At 47.5% G+C, this 18,185-nt stretch overlaps 2 protein-coding genes across 6 annotated transcripts in view; both read right to left on the bottom strand.

Annotated features, from left to right (window-relative positions):
- The window catches only part of SHISA5 (shisa family member 5), a 34,348-nt gene extending 32,619 nt beyond the window's left edge, over positions 1–1,729 (bottom strand). Inside the window, exon 1 of the mRNA XM_061396943.1 lies at positions 1,201–1,729. The gene's annotated coding sequence lies outside the window, so the exon portion shown is untranslated. The remainder of the gene's footprint in view (positions 1–1,200) is intronic.
- Positions 1,730–3,905: 2,176 nt separating this feature from the next.
- PFKFB4 (6-phosphofructo-2-kinase/fructose-2,6-biphosphatase 4) overlaps positions 3,906–18,185 on the bottom strand; it is a 41,375-nt gene continuing 27,095 nt past the window's right edge. For all 5 annotated transcript variants that reach the window (XM_061396925.1, XM_061396924.1, XM_061396923.1 and 2 more), the window contains 5 exons: positions 9,406–9,510; positions 7,834–7,963; positions 7,668–7,730; positions 6,496–6,560; positions 3,906–5,851 (listed from right to left, as the gene is read on the bottom strand). In XM_061396925.1, the coding sequence (XP_061252909.1) occupies positions 5,792–5,851; positions 6,496–6,560; positions 7,668–7,730; positions 7,834–7,963; positions 9,406–9,510 (423 nt within the window). In that variant the 3' untranslated portion in view covers positions 3,906–5,791. The remainder of the gene's footprint in view (positions 5,852–6,495; positions 6,561–7,667; positions 7,731–7,833; positions 7,964–9,405; positions 9,511–18,185) is intronic.

Here is an 18,185-nt window from a genome sequence, read left to right as displayed (position 1 = left end):
AGTTTCTTCCACCTGATAAAGCTGTCAGCAGGTGACCAGGGAAATGGGGGTGCATCAGGACTGGACGTTTGCCTGGTTGGAGCCAGAGGCAGTGGAAATCCAGCCAGGACGAAGGGAGAGGTTTTTGCAGCCTTGGCAGGCTGAGACAAAACTAAAACAGCCATCACTGCCAGCATGGGACAGGTCTTCCCTGACTTACGATGGGGCTACATCCTAATAAACCCCCTGTAAGTTGAAAATGTCATAAGGTGAAAATGTACTTAATACATTCAGGACATTGACTGCCTTCCCAGTGAGGCCTTCTTACATCCTTACAACCCTGTCCCAAGCCCTCCGCTCTGTCCCAGCACCCTCTACTACATCTTTCTCTGTTCTTAAACTTTTCGCTGCACCCCGTGTTATGTGGGATCCTAGTTCACTGACCAGGGATCAAGCCCCCACGCCTCACATTGGCAGCATGGAGCCTTAATCACTGAACTGCCAGGGACGTCCTGATGCACTACATCTTTACACATCTCTTTGCTGTGTCTCCCAACACCAGAAAGTCAGCATTGTGAGGCAGGGGGTTTGCCCCTGTGGGGTTTCCCTGGTGGCTCAGATGGTAAAGAATCTGTCTGCAATGCAGGAGACCCAGGTTGGAAAGATTCCCTGGAGAAGGAAATGGCAACCCACTCTAGTATTCTTGCCTGAAGAATCCCATGGACTGAGGAGCCTGGCGGGCTACAGTCCATGGGGTTGCAAAGAGTCAGACAAGACTGAGTGACTAACACTTTCACTTACTGCTATATTCCTACTGCTTAGTACATAGCAGGTACTTTATGTGCCAAGTTGATGAATTAAGTGAGATGAAGATGCATATGAAAGAATCAGAGGAATCAGATTGCCACCAACTTCCACCCCTTCTCCACGTCCCTTACTCACCTAACCAAGGTGTTCTCCCCTGATACCTCATGAGGTCGTTTCTTTGCAAGGGGAGTCAAGTCTTCTCAAGCCCCTCTCCCTAACTCCTTAAATTAGAGATGGATTCCAGCATGTGTGGAGACCTTATTACAAAGTCAAACCCAGGGGAGGGCTTACGTATCAAAGGAATCTTAAGACTTTGGTATTTTACATTAGCTAAAATATACAGACTTTACGTGGGCAGAGACTTTATGTAGCCATCTTAGAGAGGGCAGAATTTATCAATATAGGTGATCTTACCTGGAACTGGGATTCAATGTGCTAGCATAAGCTACTGGAGGTTGTTCCGCAAGTCTGGTTGCTTGACTGAAATGAAAACTGGGTCTCACTAAATGCAGTTGAGATGACAGTTGCTTCCTGGTATAATGTAAAGAATCCAAAGCTTCAGAAAGATTCATACATTCATTCAAAATAAATGTTGGACATAAATGTTGGACAGAATTGATCCAGGACAACTCACCTTTTCCCTGAGTCCCTGGAGAGGACCCAGGAGATACTCCCTTCACCGAGGCTTTGGAAGGTTCATTGCTGAGAAGTTTCCATTCGCTAGGGCAGCTATAACAAAGTACTAGACTCTGAGTGGCTCCAACCACAGAAACTTACAGTCTCATAGTTGTGGAGGCTGGATGTTTGAGGCCAAGATGTCAGTAGGACCCTGCTGTCTCTGAAGGTGCTAGGGAATTTTGGTTTAGGGTCACAGCCTACTCCAGTATGACTTTGTCTTAATTTATGACACCTGCCTTTGGGCAGGATCAACAGACCCCTAGGACCAAAACTGATGGGAAGCCAGTAGAATCCTACTGGATATGTATGACAAGAGAACCAGAAGTCTGATGACCAGAGACCTAACTGCGGAGGAGAGGATCTCTCACTAATTTTCCAGATCAGGTCAGTTCACAAACCCTGAGGTCCTTGAAGGAAGCAGGGTGGGTGCCCGTTAAGGTGGCCCTGTGAAAACAGCCCAGCTTCATGCCAGCACTTTCCCCACAAGCCTTCCCAAAGCAACCTGTGGCCATTCGCCAGGGTTTGGCAGACACCTCTTTCGGTCTACCACAAAGCCATTTTCCACTTTTAATGAAACAATTTTTGCTTAAACAACAAATGTGCCCAGCCTCAGGGGATGAATAGTGACTGGTCTATACCAAACATGGCAACACTCACCTTAAAGGTGATAATTATATATTATTAACATGTAATATACAAGCCAATTATAAAGATAATTCAAATGTTGTTGAAATCTATGTCTTTGTAACATTTCTATCCAAATACCCTCTGATCCTATCTTAAACTTCTTTAGCATAACCACATATCATTGCTCTTTCTAAACTGGTTGTGTGTGTGGTAGACTAGTGGACCTGAATTAAAATTCTAGTAGTGTTATATTTCATTTCTTCTGTGGTTGCTTTGCTGTTGCAAATCTTCAAAACTTCTTCAAAAAGTGCTAGGAAGGGAATTCCTTGGTGGCCCAGTGGTTAAGACTTCGCCTTCCAACATAGGGGATACAGGTTCGATCCCTGGTCTGAGAGCTAAGATTCCCACATACCTTGCGGCCAAAAGAACCAAAGAATAAAACAAAAGCAATATTGTAACAAATTCAATAAAAACTTCAAAAAAAAAAAAGTGCTAGGAACCCTTCAAGGAGGTCAGGTATCCACTCCAGGAACTCTATGCCCAGGGACAAGGTGGGGACAGTAAGCTCACATATCAGGAAGATGGTCAGAGCTGACATCACTCTGAGCCTAGTTCCCGTCACAGCTGTGACACAGGCACCCTCTGCCCTGACACACTAGGAGAGGCACGTGCGGGCACCCAGCCACGCCCAGCTTCATCATGTCCCTGGAGGAACCATGCTGCCAACACCCCAGCCCCGGGGCAGAAGGCATATAAATAAATAAAACGAAAGTCACTCAGTCGTGTCCGGACCCCACTCACGGACTATAGTCCATGGAATTCTCCAGGCCACAATACTGGAGTGGGTAGCTTTTCCCTTCTCCAGGGGATCTTCCCAATCCAGGGATTGAACCCAGGTCTCCCACATTGCAGGTGGAATCTGTACCAGCTGAGCCACAGGGAAGCCTAAGAATACCGGAGTGGGTTAGCCTATCCCTTCTCCAGTGGATATTCCCAACCCAGGAATCAAACTGGAGTGTCCTGCCTTGCAGGCAGATTCTTTACCAACTGAGGTACCAGGGAAGCCCTATCAGGGAAGAAGGTGTATGAAGTCAAACAAAATCCTAAGGCGTGGGAGGGAAGGATAAATTAGAAACTTGGTATTAATATGCACCATATATAAAATAGATAACGAGGACCTGCTGTAGTTCACAGGGAACTCTTCTCAACACTCTGTAATAATCTAAATGGGAAAAGAACATGAAAAGAATGAATATATGCATAAGTGAATCACTATGCTGTACAACTGAAACACATAAATCAACTATACCCCCATAAAAAAAATATTCTTCCCTACTCTGCCCAAAATCTGAAAAAAACATGTTTTTTATTGCACAAGGGTGAGAAATTCTGAGGCAGAGGAAAGGGTACCCCTTGTCACCATCTTCCCCAGGCCAGAAGCAACAAAGCATACCAGAGAACCAGCCAACACACTCCACCCACAGCCTTGTGTACCCTCTCCATCCTCGACCCCTCTCCAAGGATGCCAGTATTAGGGACCCACATTTCTAGGGACCCCAGATCCCCACTATGTCTGTTTCTCACCCAGTGGTGAGGGCCGAGCAACCTGGGTCGGCCCAGAGAAAACTCGGGCCCTGCCCAGGGCTCATTCCAGGGCAGAACAGTTTCTGCTCCTGGGATGGGTTGGCAGTGGGAGCTGGACGAAGGGTCCCACCCAGACTTTCTGGGAGACAGCACAGCATGGGGGTCTGTAAGCTGCTGGAAAGAGTACCTCACCAAGGGAGGCCTGCCCACAAGACACAACATTAGGAGTATTCTTTTTTAAAGTATTTATTGCAGAAAATGTTGGACACAGTGTGACGAGTGGCTGAGTTCCAACAACATCCATTCCAGGACGAGGAGGAAAAACGTCTGCAACAGGACCACATGGACCGTCCCGGCTGTAAGTGGGCAACCGGCCAGGTGGATGCTGCTCAGGCAGAGAGCCAGCTCAAGGTGAGCCCCTGCTGGGATCCCAGACCTCCCTCTGCCCCCTCCCAGTCCTGTGACACATTTGGCCCTGGCGGTCCTCTGAACAGACAGGAGAGGCCTCGCTGGTTTCACCTCAGTGAGCCTGAGGTCCTGGAGAGGTGGTGACATGTAGATGCTCATGCCACTGACCAAAGGGACCCACTATGGGCAACAAGCCAGCATGGCCGGAAGTCACCAAGACTCTCGCGGCCACAGAAGCAAAGGCTGCAGTCCCCGAGTCCCAAAGGCAGCAGCATGGCCCACTGGCCCCAGGTCTAAGGACCCTGGGGCTCCGATGGAACGTCGGGCCACAGCCCTGTCCTGGGCATCTCCCCACCCAGGTTTGGCCAGAGCTGCTGCAGCACTTGAGGCCATCAGCCCAGGCCAGGGTCACGGGATCCTTGGGCCTGACTTCACCCAGGACCACCACCCATGGACAGCAGCACATCCAACTACAAATCCACACACATTCTCACCCAGCCTCACAAGGTGCTGGCTAGTCTGTTCTCCCAGCTACAAAATGGAGCTGGAATCTACTGCCCAGCCCACCTCTCTGGGCCCCAGAGAACTCAGGGGCATGACGGCAGGCTTCCCGAGGTTGTCTTCATCAGGCTCTTTAGTACAAGAATCAAAAGTGATGACGTGGCTGGGAAAATCCTCCCAGGCCAGGGGCTGACTCCAGCTCCTGCCTTTCCCAGGCTTCATCCCCCAGGTGGAAGTCAACGAACCCCAGGACAGGCTTTTCAAATCCTTCACAGCAAACGCAGGTCAGGCCACCGGTGTATACTCGTGTGTGGACACCGGCAGCAGCAGTCGAGGTAGCCGGTGGCACAGCTGGGAGCTGAAGAGGGCAGCCTCTCCCTCAAGCGCTGGGAAGGGGGATGCGTACAAGAGCTCTGTCCTCATGTCTTTCTGTGTTGCTCCAGCTTACGTGTTGCACCATGAGAGCAGTTGGGGCAGGGGTGGCCTTGGCCACCGGCTCCCACAAGTATTTCAGTGTAGGCATCATTGGGAAAGGGTGACTGCCAATTCCCCCCTCCCTCTGTGTTTCTGGGTATCCCCATGTGCAAAAGTGAACACACTGCTTTCCCAAGCATCTGCCAATGCAGACGCAGGGACCCCAGGGTCTAGCCTGGGGAGGGGGCTGCCTGCCGTGCTGGAGGCTCTTCAGCTCCTGGAAGGGTGGGCTGGAGAGGGTTTACTTCTGCTGACTGAGGCAGAAGCAGCTCAGGATTCCCTGAAGATTTTGCCTCTGGCTCCAGAAGTAGCTGCAGAGAGGTCAGCAGAACCCTGGCAGGGTCCCCAGGTCCACCCAGGCAGCGCAGCCTCGGTGGCTGAAAACATCACAGCAAGTGCTTTCCATTTCACATTTTTGGGGTTTCATGCTTCACAAGGCCCCCCGGCTGGTGAGAGAGAACAGGAGGAGCAGGTGTGGGAGCCCTCTCACCAGCTGGGGGCAGACGCGGTCAGGCGAGCGATGCTCAGCAGCAGGTCAGACACCACGTATACAGCCCTGTGGCTGCCAACAAGGAAACAGGTGGGCTGGGGCGGGGCTTCTGGGTGCCACCAGCCAATCATGGCTCTGAGGGCGTTTCCTGGGCGGTGACTGTCACACAGACCAGTGGGCCTGGAATGACCGCTGTCCACAGGGATCAACGCCGGCCAGGGGGTCACAGTGGACAAGATATGGTCACTGGTGAGCTGGGACCGTGACGAGGGCTTCCTCTGGAGGCCGAGAGATGTCTACATTCTGCACAAAAATAGACACACAAGAGCACTGACCCTGTGCCAAGAAGAGACAGACACTGCTGTCTGCTCTGCTCATCACTGCAGCTGCTGGACTCACATTCTCACCCTGAGGAGCCCCAGCTGCAGGACTTTCAGCCCAGCCGTCCCTAAGAGCTGGGGGTCAAGAGTCACTTGGCACATGGTGGGTGGACAGACACCAGAACAAAGGTGGGAGGGGGAGGACACCTCCAGTTACCGCTCGCTCCTTGCAGACAGGTCAGTGGTTACCCAGAAAGAGGCCATCCCCTCCTCCTGCCTCAGGTCTGGGTCAGGTGGGGAGAAACACCTAGCTGGGGATTATATCCTCATCATGGGGGCAGGAAGGGTACCAGCTCCTGGGGATGCCCTTCTCCTGGCTGTGTCAGTAGGCAGATGTCAGATATGGGCCCAGCAGCCTGTAGGCATCTCTTGGTCTGCAGTTGGTCTGTCCCTTGAGAGCTGGGGCCCCAGGCCCCCTGCATGTCCTGAAACCACCACTGCCCCCGCCGAAACCAACAGAGAACTCAAGCTCACTCAGGAGGCTCACAGCTGGGCCTGGCCATGGCGCTGGCTGTGTCTGGACCCCCAGGAACATGCCCACCACCCCAGCAGTGACCCCGCTGCTACCTGAGGCCTATCTCGGTGTGTGTTCACGGCTGCCACATTCAGGAATATGGACTCCACTTTACAACCTGCCAAAGGGAAGACACACATCCATTTCCCCTCCTGAAAGGTAGTTAGGCCACAGGTAGAAGTTTCCCCCAGGAGTCAGCTTGGGGTGCTGGGGACCAAACACTGCCTCAGCCTCACCCCAGACCTCCCACCTTAGGCATTTCTGGGGGCCCCCTGGGGAAGGATGAGGCACCTTGTCAGGTCCAAGTCTCCATGCCACTGCCCAGCGCAGGCTCAGCGAGGAGCCCAGGCACCAGGCAGGGCCACACTGAGGACAAGAAGCCTCCTCTGGGGCTGAGGACAGTCCGAGGAGCAACAAGCCGAGCTCAGTGAGGGGTCATTATGCACAGTCCTCAGGGCCCCCAAACCACCATACCCAGCCCTGTTGCACACACGAGGCCAAATCACCATGGTACCAGGCGCTCAGTGCAGAGGGGAACGAGGGGATTAACACACACATAATGACATTGGCTACCACTGAGCTTCGCAAGTATTGCCCTAAGGACCCAACCGTGTATGGGGGTGCCTCTCCCAGTGCTAAAGGGGAAAAAAATCGAGACCGAGAAGGTTAGGAAGCCGCCCGAGGCCTCTGCTGGCAGAGCTCAAGGCAGGGGCACATATTCTAAGGTTCAGGTACTGGGTGCCATGGGGCTTTGTCAGGGATTCTAGAAAAATCAGTAGAAAAGCCCTTCCTGTGGGTGGGTGATGGTTAAGGAAAAGATCACCAGGGGGCCACAGAAATCAAAACAAAAAAATTAAAACGCAAACTGGGGTGTTATCCTTCAAAGGAAAAAAAAAAGCAAACTGGATCTTGCCTAGGAAATCCCATGGACAGTGGAGCCTGGTGGGCTCCAGTCCATGCGATCACACGAGTCAGACAGGACTTAGCGACTAAACAAAAACATGGACTTGGCAGTTTCTGTTATATCCGTACTGTAAGAATCGAAATAATTAAAAGCAGTATTTGTATTGTATAGAAAACAAAAAGCAAACGGGAAAGGTAGTGGGGTGGCGGCAGGAGCAATGAGCTTCTAATAGAATTTTCAAGGGAGGGGTTTGCAGACAGTCAAGGAACCGCGTAGAGAGCCAGGCTGGCCACCAGGTCAGCATGCGGGAAGCTCCCTTACCGTAAGCCACGGGGGTCAGCTTCAGGACCGTGTGCAGCGGACACTTGAGGTAGGGCAGCTGCTCTGTGGACACAGGCAGGGAGGGCTGGCACCGGGGAGGACCAGGTGACAGTCCCCCAAGATCTCACACACACCCCACCTCCCCCGGTGGGGGCCGTGTCCGCACCTGCCGCCTTGTCAAGGAAGTAGGCCAGGAGGCAGCGCATCACAGCCTGGTGGCAGATGACCAGCACGTTCTCTTGCCGCTCCAGCTCCATGATGACAGGCTCGAGTCGCTGGACTAGGTCCTCGTAGGACTGTAAGGGCAAGTGGGAGGCGTCCCTCAGCCCAGCTCCGGGCATAGGCATGGACATGACCTGAGGAGGGGGCTACCTTCTCCCGGAACGCCTCGCCCTTTTGGAAGGTTGGGGAGGACTGGCAGTCTGACAAAGGGATCCCCTCCCCAATCCCAGGGCCCGGTCCCAGTAGGATCAAGAGGGCAGGGCTGGGGTTCATGCTGCATCCAAGGGATCATCTCCCTGCCTACTCTGGGCCGTTCGCTGAACCCTCAGCTGCTGGAATTCACATGCTGGCCGCTGACGACTGGTGGAAAAGACTGCTCCCTGGGGACCCACAGCACACGGATATGTGCTGTGAAGTGCAAAGAATGAGCCTTGGGGGAAGGGGAAAGCAAGCCCCCAAACTTCCCACAGTACAACCTGTCAGAACACCTGAGATCCCAGGAAAGACCCTTACAGCCCCGTACACCTCCCAGGCACCGTGAGGGAGCCCATGGACCAACCTTGGGGCCTGGCAGGTTCAGAGCTTTACACTAGGAGACCCAGCCCTGGGGCTTCACCCCTCTTTGCACAGAGTGAGCAGTCCTTTCTGGGGGAAAAAAAATAAAGGCCTCAAGCTTGGAGCTGTGTTGGGCTCATGTTTTGATTGGGAATAACACTAACCTGATGTGTGTGGGTGCCCCGGGTTTCTGAGGGAAATCCTAGATTGATTCTTTTGGCAACTAACTTCCCTACCAGTTCCTCCCCCTGCCCCACCCTGCCCTATCCTCTGAGCAGGTAGCTACTCTGTTTCACTTATCTGGGGTGCTTCTAAATTTGGGCTCTGCCTCACAGTATGATGTGAGGAAACACTGATGCTACCCAGAGCTGTCCTGTCCCCAAGGACAGCACAGCCTGGCATTTGGACCAGAGGCTCCTGCATGGGTACACAGATGCGTGTACACCCAGGGGCTCCCGCACAGGTACACAGATGCGTGTACACACAGAGCTGTGTCTGTGGGAGATGCTTTTGTTTGGCCACTGCCCCAGGTCACCTCCGAGCAGTGGAAGACACACGAGTCCCAGGGGACGCCGTTTCTACCCAAGACCTAGGCTGAGGCAAGAGCCAGTCTGAGGGGAGGTGACAGGGCAGGTGACTTGTGGTGGCCACGACTCATGTGGGGAAGGGGAATCCCTAGGTCTGGATTCAGGGCTGGGGGTGGTGTCTGGAGCAGCAGGGAGGATGGCGTCAGCCCATGAAGGGAGAGTAAAGATGGGGGCAGCACTGGCCATCCCCCACCCAAGGAGGGGCCTACAGCCTGGGCCACAGCGGGAAGTGAAGGAGACCACACACACCCAGGTGGCCGACCTCTGAGGCCAGGCCCCTCCTGCTGCCCACGCAGCCACTGCAGAGCCCCTCAGGGCCCTCGGCCACAGGCAGGCAGCAGGTGGCAGGGACTGAGCCCCCAAATCCCACCTACCTCCCCCTTGGGGTACCGGTACCGGTACTTGTCTTGGTCTCGCAGGGCAAACTCCAGTGGATAATGGTCCTGAATCTCCTCGTAGGTCATTTCCTCACAGACGCCCTAGGGAGACAGCACAGTCATCACAGTGCCCACTCCAGGCCCGGGGTCGGGAAGGGCGTTTCCTGGGCCACGGGGGCTTCCTGGCCCGGAGGTTAGAGCCCAGCTGGGAAGAGTAGGCTCCCCGGGAATACTAAGCAGGGGGCGCTCTTGCACTTGGAAATAGCTATCAGGAGTCTTTTCAAGCCACCCATCATACATCCAGCCATCCAGTTTATGCCATAAAAATACACACAGAAATGTTAACTAGGTGTCTTTTCTAAAGAGTCTTTTGTTTTCTGTGCTCGAGAAATGCTACACCAGGAGGGTGGGGCTCAAAAAAAAAAAAAAGAAATGCTACACCAGCGCATGGACTACTGTCAGTTCTGTTCAGTTCAGTCGCTCAGTCATGTCCGACTCTGCGACCCCATGAATCGCAGCACGCCAGGCCTCCCTGTCCATCACCAACTCCCAGAGTTCACCCAAACTCTTGTTCCTCGAGTCGGTGATGCCATCCAGCCATCTCATCCTCTGTCGTCCCCTTCTCCTCCTGCCCCCAATCCCTCCCAGCATCAGAGTCTCTTCCAATGAATCAGCTCTTCGCATGAGGCGGCCAAAGTACTGGAGTTTCAGCCTTAGCCATCATTCCTTCCAAAGAAATCCCAGGGCTGATCTCCTTCAGAATGGACTGGTTGGATCTCCTTGCAGTCCAAGGGACTCTCAAGAGTCTTCTCCAACACCACAGTTCAAAAGCATCAATTCTTCGGCGCTCAGCTTTCTTCACAGTCCAACTCTCACATCCATACGTGACCACTGGAAAAACCATAGCCTTGACTAGACGGACTACTGTACAATATAAAGTAAGATTTCACTCGCGTCACTCAGGCTGTACACATATGCGCAGCATAGAGGACCTGATACAAATGCCATTTTAAAACAAAACCAAAGAGCCCAGGAAAGTGTGTGGTCTGACTGATGTCAGTCTTCCAAGGCTCAAGCCAAGACCCAGCACACAGGCTATGTCTAGAGAGGAAGCAATTAAACGCCCGTAATAAAAAGCAGGTGTTTTATGGTGTGTGTGTGTGTTTTTCCCCTAGACAAAGCCTTGGGGCAAAGTTGTCCATAAAAAAGGAAATATAAAGGGGAAAATTTATATCTGTAAACGCCTATATCAAAAAAGAAAGATCTCATATCACTAATCTAAATCTTCCACCTTAAGATCCTGGAAGAATAGGAAACTAAACCCAAAGCAGGCAGGAGAACACAGTACAAATTCAAACAGAAATTCATGAAATAGAAAACAGAGAATAGAGAAAAGCAACAAAATCAAAAGTTAGTTCTTTGAAAAGATAAGAGAAAACTCTTACTAGGATGACAGGAAAAAAGATAGTGCACATTATTAAACCAGGAATGAAACAGAAATATTATTAAAAAGCTTATAGAGACAAAAAAGATTATAAGGGAATGTTATGAACACTTCTGACTCAACAGACGTGAGTTTGAGCAAACTCTGGGATATAGTGGAGGACAGAGGAGCATGGCATGCTGCAGTGCATGGGGTCACAAAGAGTCGGACATGACTCAGTGACTGAACAACAATAAAATACCAAGAAATAAGAAAACTTAGATCAAATACGAAAATTCTTACAAAGATACAAACTACCCATTGTGAGATGAATGTGTTCTCCCAAAAGACACGCTAAAGTCCTAGACCCTGGGAACTGTGAATGTGAGCTTATTTGGAAATTGTCTTGGCAGATATAGTCAAGTAGATGAGGTCCAATGACTGGTGTCCTTTTAAGAAGGCCATGTGAAGACACAGGGAGACACACACAGGAAGAAGGCCACATGAGGGGGACAGGGACTACAGTGATGCACCAGTAAGCCGAGGAATGTCAAGGATTGCTGGCAGTTACTAGAAATTTGGTAAAAAGATGGGCACTATCAGGAGGAATTCCCTGGCGGTTCTCATTGCCGAGGGCCTGGGATCAATCTCTGATCAAGGAACTAAGATCCTGCAAGTCAGGTGCGGCCAAAAGAAATGATTAGGGTGATGGCTCAGAAAGAAATGAAGGACAGTAGAGAAGCCTCTATCGTCCTAGGGAATACATATATCATCATGAACAGAATGTTGCTAGAAATATGAATGTTATGGCATTTCCTTGGAGGTTCAGTTGGTTGGACTCTGCTTTAATTGCCATGGCCCGAAAGAGGAACTAAAGAGCCTCTTGATGAAGGTGAAAGAGGAGAGTGAAAAAGCTGACTTAACACTCAACAAGCAAAAAAACAAAGATCATGGCATCTGGTCCCATCACTTCATGGCAAATATATGGGGAAACAATGGAAACAGTGACAGCCTTTATTTTCTTGGGCTCCAAAATCACTACAAATGGTGACTGCAGCCATGAAGTTGAAACACACTTGCTCCTTGGAAGAAAAGCTATGACAAACCTAGACAATGTATTAAAAAACAGAGACATCACTTTGCTGACAAAGGTCAGTATAGTCAAAGCTGTGGTTTTTCCAGTAGTCCTGTACGGGTGTGAGAGTTGGACCATAAAGGAGGCTGAACATGGAAGCATTGATAATTTGTACTGTGGTACTGGAGAAGATGCTTGAGAATCCCTTGGACTGCAAGGAGATCAAACCAGTCAATCCTAAAGGAAATGAATCCTGAATAGTCATTAGAAGGACGAAAGCAGAAACTAAAGTTCCAATACTTTGGCCACCTGATGTGAACAGCCAACTCGTTAGAACAGATCCTGATGCTGGGAAAGATTGAAGGTAGGATCATTAGAAAAGACCCTGATGCTGGGAAAAATTGAAGGCAGGAGAAGGAGATGACAGAGGATGAGATGGTTGGATGGCATCAGCCATGCAGTGGACATGAGTTTGAGTAAGCTCTAGGAGATGATGAAGGACAGGGAAGCCTGGTGTGCTGCAATCCATGGGGTCACAAAGAGTCGGACATGACTCAGCAACTGAACAACTGAACAACCATGAAGAGATGACTAACAGGTCATAGATATTATCAGTAGACTAGTTTCCAAACTACAGATAAAGAAGGGGATCCAGAGCATCTAAGAAAATAATCAGATTAACTCCAAAGAAAAAAGAAAAATCAAGGCTTCTCTGCAACACCAAGTGTTACAGCCACATTCATGTCCCTGAAAGGTACATATCAGATCTCTCACCTGAGTCAGGGAGCTGTTAGCTGCATGAGAAAGAGAAGTCGGGGCTGGAAACCTCCCAAAACTTCCACCAACCATAACTGATGAAAGCCCACAAAATGGGTTAAAGAACCTATAAAATGGGTCCAAAAAATTGCTTACTCTTTCGAAAGAGTTCATCAACTCTAAAGAGCTAAAACATGGAGAAGGGAATGGCAACCCACTCCAGCATTCTTGCCTGAAGAATCCCATGGACAGAGGAGTCTGGCAGGTATGGTCCATAGGGACACAAAGAGTCAGACACGACTGAAGCGACAGCCCACACGCACTAAAAACAATTAAAAAAAAAAAAAAAAAAGACCTAAAACAGATTAAAAAAAAAAAAACCATGATGCTAAACTCTGCCCAATTACAGTAATGAAGGAAAAAAAAGCAGATGGAAACAAACAGAAATAATACATTCTCATAATTCCCAATAGAATCAAGAATTGTTTTCCTGTTACTAATTTTGATAAGTATATTTTAGTTATTCCTTTATTTATAAGAATTCTACTTAAGAATGTCTTTGAAAAGCTGTAGGTAATGAACATTGGAATAATAAAAGCCATTGCTTGCCTTCCAAATCACAGAAAAGATGGTGTTTATACAGGGGGAAAAAATGAAATGAAGAGAAATTTGCAAGCTATTGGGTAAAAAAACGGACAAAGACAGCAACTGTAATAATAAATACAAATGGGTTTAGATCCCTAAATGAAAAAAGTTATCAGGTCAAAAAATAAACCAAAGATATGGCCCTTCCATCTAAAGAAATGACAGAAAGAGGTTAAAAATAAAAAGAAGTGGGGCTTCCCTGGTGGTTCAGTGGTAAAGAATCCGCCTGCCAATGCAGGAGACACAAGTTCGATTTCTGATCTGAGACGATCACACATGCCGCAGGGCAACCAAGCTACCAGCAACTGAGGCACCACAGCTACTGAGCCTGTGCTCCAGAGCCTGGGAACCATCACTACTGGGGCACGTGCTGCAACCACTGCAGTCTGTGCACCCCAGAGCCTGTGCTCAGCAACGAGAAGCCACCGCGATGAGAAGCTCGAGGACTGCAACACAGAGGAACCCCACTCACTACAGTCTCCTGCACTGCAGGCAGATCCTTTACCGACTGAGCTACAGGGGAAGCCCAGAGAAAGCTGGCACAGCAACAAAGACACAGCACAGCCAAAACTAAAATAAATAGATTTTTAAAAAATAATAAAAGGGAGTAAGTATAGCCAAAATATATGGATGCAAAGCAAGGATGGCAAATTTAAACCAAAATGAGATAGCATCTCATACTCATTAGAACTGTCTGTCAAAAAAAACCCAGAAAAATAACAAGTGTTGGCACAGATGCAGAGAAATCAGAACCCTTGTGCACTGATGGTAGGAATCTATAAAGGTGGAGTTGCTGTGGAAAAAAATACAGCAGTTCCTCAACAAAATAAAAATAGAATTACCATATGATCCAGTAATTCCACTTTTACATATGTAGCAAAAAGAAATGAAAGCAGTGTCTCAAAGGGATATTTACACACCCATGTTCTTAGAAGCCCTATTCACAATAGCAAAAAGGTGGAAACAACCCCAATGTTCATAGATAAAATGAGTGGATACGCAAAATGTGGTATACACATACAGCGGAACCATATTCAAACTTAAGAATGGGATCCTGACATTTGCTACAACGTGGATTAACCTTGAGGACACGATGATAAGTGAAAGAAGTCAGTCACAAAAAGACAAATACTATCTGATTCCACTTATGTGATACACTTAGAGACAGAAAAATCATACAGACAGAATCAAAGAGACAGAAAAGGGAATGGTAGTTGTTAGAGGCTGCTGCTGCTGCTGCTAAGTCACTTCAGTCGTGTCCGACTCTGTGCGACCCCATAGACGTCAGCCCACCAGGCTCCCCCGTACCTGGGATTCTCCAGTCAAGAATACTGGAGTGGGTTGCCATTTCCTTCTCCAATGCGTGAAAGTGAAAAGTGAAAGTGAAGTCACTCAGCCGTGTCTGACTCTTAGCAACCCCGTGGACTGCAGCCTACCAGGCTCCTCCATCCATGGGATTCTCCAGGCAAGAGTACTGGAGGCTGAGTGGGCAGGAAAAATGGGAGCTATTGCTTAATGGGTACAGAGTTTCCATTTTTCAAGGTGAAGAGTTCTAGAGGGACTTTCTTGGTGGTCCAGTGGCTGGGACTCTGTGCTCCCAATGCAGGGGGCCTGGGTTCAAGCCCTGGTCAGAGAACTAAATCCCAAATGCCACAACTAAAGATTCCACATGCTGCAACTGAGAACTGGAGCAGCCAAATTAAATAAAAATAAAATAAATATATACTTTTTAAAGTTCTGGAGATGGACAGTGGTGATGATTGAATATTATGAATGTACTTAATACCACTGCACTGTGTGTTTAAAAATGGTGATTGGGACTTTCCAGGTTGTCCAGTGGTTAAGACTTCCACGGCATGGGGCACAGGTCTGATCCCTGGTCAGGGAACTAAGATTTGGCATGCCACATGGCACAACCAAAAAAAAAATTTTAAAGGTGGTTAAGATGATAAGTTTTATGTTATTTGTATTTTACAAAAAAAAATATGGAAAAAGAACGTCGGAACGATAATATTCAAATTGGTCAAAGTACAAATCCATGCAAAAAGTATTTTATAGTAGACAGTAACTATCCACAATGAAGGCTGAGCCACAACGGAGTAACTGCTACCACATTTGCTCTGGGTCCAACATGAACAATTCAAAAAAAATGAAAATGGACAAAATCATGCAACAACTGTTTGTAGACTTGAGACAACAGGCAGAGCAGGGCTGTGATCCTCCAGAAGGGCCACAAGGAGCCTTTGACTGCTGCAACTTACTGCACAGGCACTTCTGGATTGCAGAGCAGAACACCACAAGGAAAGAAATAGAAGACACACAAAAAAGAACAAAATAAAAACAGAAGTACAGACAAGGGAACCTGAAGACACAGCAATAGAAAGTACCCAAGCGGAAGTTCAGAAAGAACAAAAGACTGAGAAACAATGAACAGAAGCGCGATGACCTGTGCAATCATCCCCGAGGTTGTCTAAACTATACCAAGTGGTCTAACATACATGTTGTTGGAGTCCAGAGTAGGAGACAGGGTGGCAGACATGATGGCTCAATTTTTTTTTCAAAGTTCATATTTAGAAACCCAGAAATCCAAGAATCTCAATGAATTCCAGCAGGATAAACATGAAGTAAAACATACCAAAGCATATCATAATCCAATTACTTAAAATCAATAATAAACAGAAAATAGAGTAAAAGAAGATACATTGTATACAAAACAAAGATGAGAATGACAGCAAACTTCCTGCCAGATACACCCGTGACCCAAAAGACAATGGAACAGCATTTTTAAACGCTCAAACAGAAGGAAGGCTCTGCTGATTCCTCTCATTTGCCACTCCGCATCTTTTGACTTTTCTACCTGCTCTCTGCCCCAGGAGACTGACCTCTGTGGACACATCGACAAGGCTCCCGTGGCCACTAATTTCTTTTTGGGCTAGGCCACGGGGAACGTTGGTAGGAGGTCACAGGATGGAGGAGAGTCAGGCTGAGATGTTTTTTCTGACTCCCTCTTATAGAAGTTGCTTTCAGCAGTCTAGGCCCTCACCCAAGGTCCATCCTACCAGGCTGCCCTCTCCTCACTGCTCCCTGCCCCCAGGATCCTGTATCTTCTCTGTCTTCTACCCAAGGGAAGCAATGGTCCCTGTTGTTTCAAGGCTTCTATATCCTCCCCATTATCACTGCAAAATGGTATATATATAAATCTTTTCATAAATATATAAATATTTTATAAATCTTCCCTGAATTAACCTAATTAGAGTGACCATCTGCTTCTCTTTATGTCCCACAAATTCTTAAGTCATGAATTTAAATTACTTTATAATAAAACATCAAAATATATACAGAAGAAAAGGTAAAATAAAACTGTTGAAAATGCAAGAAAAATCAGCAAAATTATAATGAGTATATTTAACAACTATTGATTTATGATGATCAAATAGACCAAAAAAAGACAGAAAATGTGAATGATATAATGAAAGAAGCTGAAATTAATACACCCATGCATGCATCTCTTAGCCATAAATGTTAATAACACAAAGCTAATCTTGTTTCAACTAAACTTATACTTGTTTCCTTCTCTCTAGCCAATTCTGAAGAAATGGTTTTGAAAGAAATTACTTTCAAGAAAATGCCAGACATGATTCCATTTCTTCTGGAATACTTCAATTTAAGACTCTAAAAGTTAGAAAGCTTCATTATCTCTCTTTCACACACACACACACACACATGCACACACCCTGTTATTCTTCCGTATAATTGGATAATGGACATTTTTTGGATACTGTATCCAACTAACAGGCAACAGACCGTCCTTTCAAATGAGATATTTATAAAAATTTACCATATTCTAGGCCATAAAGAAAGCCTCTAAAAGTTCCCAAAGGCTGAATTACAGGTCACCTCCTTGGATTGCAACATAGTAAAGTCAACCATGGGGATTCCCAGGCGGTCCACAGTGAGGACCTCACACTTTCACTGCACAGGGCCCGCTTCACTCCCCCTGGTCAGGGAACTAATATCCTGCAAGCAGTGCGGCATGGCCAAATAAATACATAAATTAACCAGAAAATCACCTTAAATGCTTCATTTTTGAAGAAGAAAGAATGACAATAAACACGTCAGTCAATAAACTTTAGAAGGAAAGTAAGGAAAACGAAAATAATATAAAAGCAAAATATAAATGAACTAAAAAATAGAAAAAGAATAGAACTGATACAATGTGAGATCTGGTTCTTTGGAAATAAAAATTTCAATACGTGACTAATCTCTGACACACCTAATTAAGAATCAAAACTGCGCAATATCAAAGGACGGGAACAGCGGTAATAACACCTGACACTGAGATGACTCCACCATCAGGTTCTAACATATAACTTACTCTGATGAACAAATAACGTTTGAATAAAATAAACTCTCCAGATGATTCAGGGATGGAGAGATAAACAGGAAATGATAAAACAGCCACTACAGCTATACCTTGGAGATACTCTGGGTGTGGTTCCAGATCTCTGCAATCAAGTGAGTCACGAGAATTTTTTGCTTTCCCAACGTACATAAAAGTTACATTTACATTATACACTGTTAAGTGTGTAATAGTATTATGTTTTAAACAATGTACATACCCTAACTAAAAAATAAGTTATCTCCAAAAAAAAAAATTGCTAAGTATCACCCAAGACTTCAGCAAGTCCTAGTACAAACATCAGAGATCACTGGTCACAAATCACCATAACAAATGTAATAATAATAATGAAGAGCGTGAAATACTAAAGCGAACAAATGCTTTTGGAAAAATGGAGCCAATAGACTTGCTGGATACAGGGTTGCCATCAACCTTCAATTTGTAAAAAGCAGTCTCTGTAAAGTGCAATAAAGCAAAGT

The sequence above is a fragment of the Bos javanicus genome, chromosome 22, assembly GCF_032452875.1.
Source record: "Bos javanicus breed banteng chromosome 22, ARS-OSU_banteng_1.0, whole genome shotgun sequence".
NCBI classification, from domain to species: domain Eukaryota; kingdom Metazoa; phylum Chordata; class Mammalia; order Artiodactyla; family Bovidae; genus Bos; species Bos javanicus.
The sequence above is the reverse complement of the archived record's forward strand: the minus strand, read 5'-3'. Positions and strand labels throughout refer to the sequence as shown.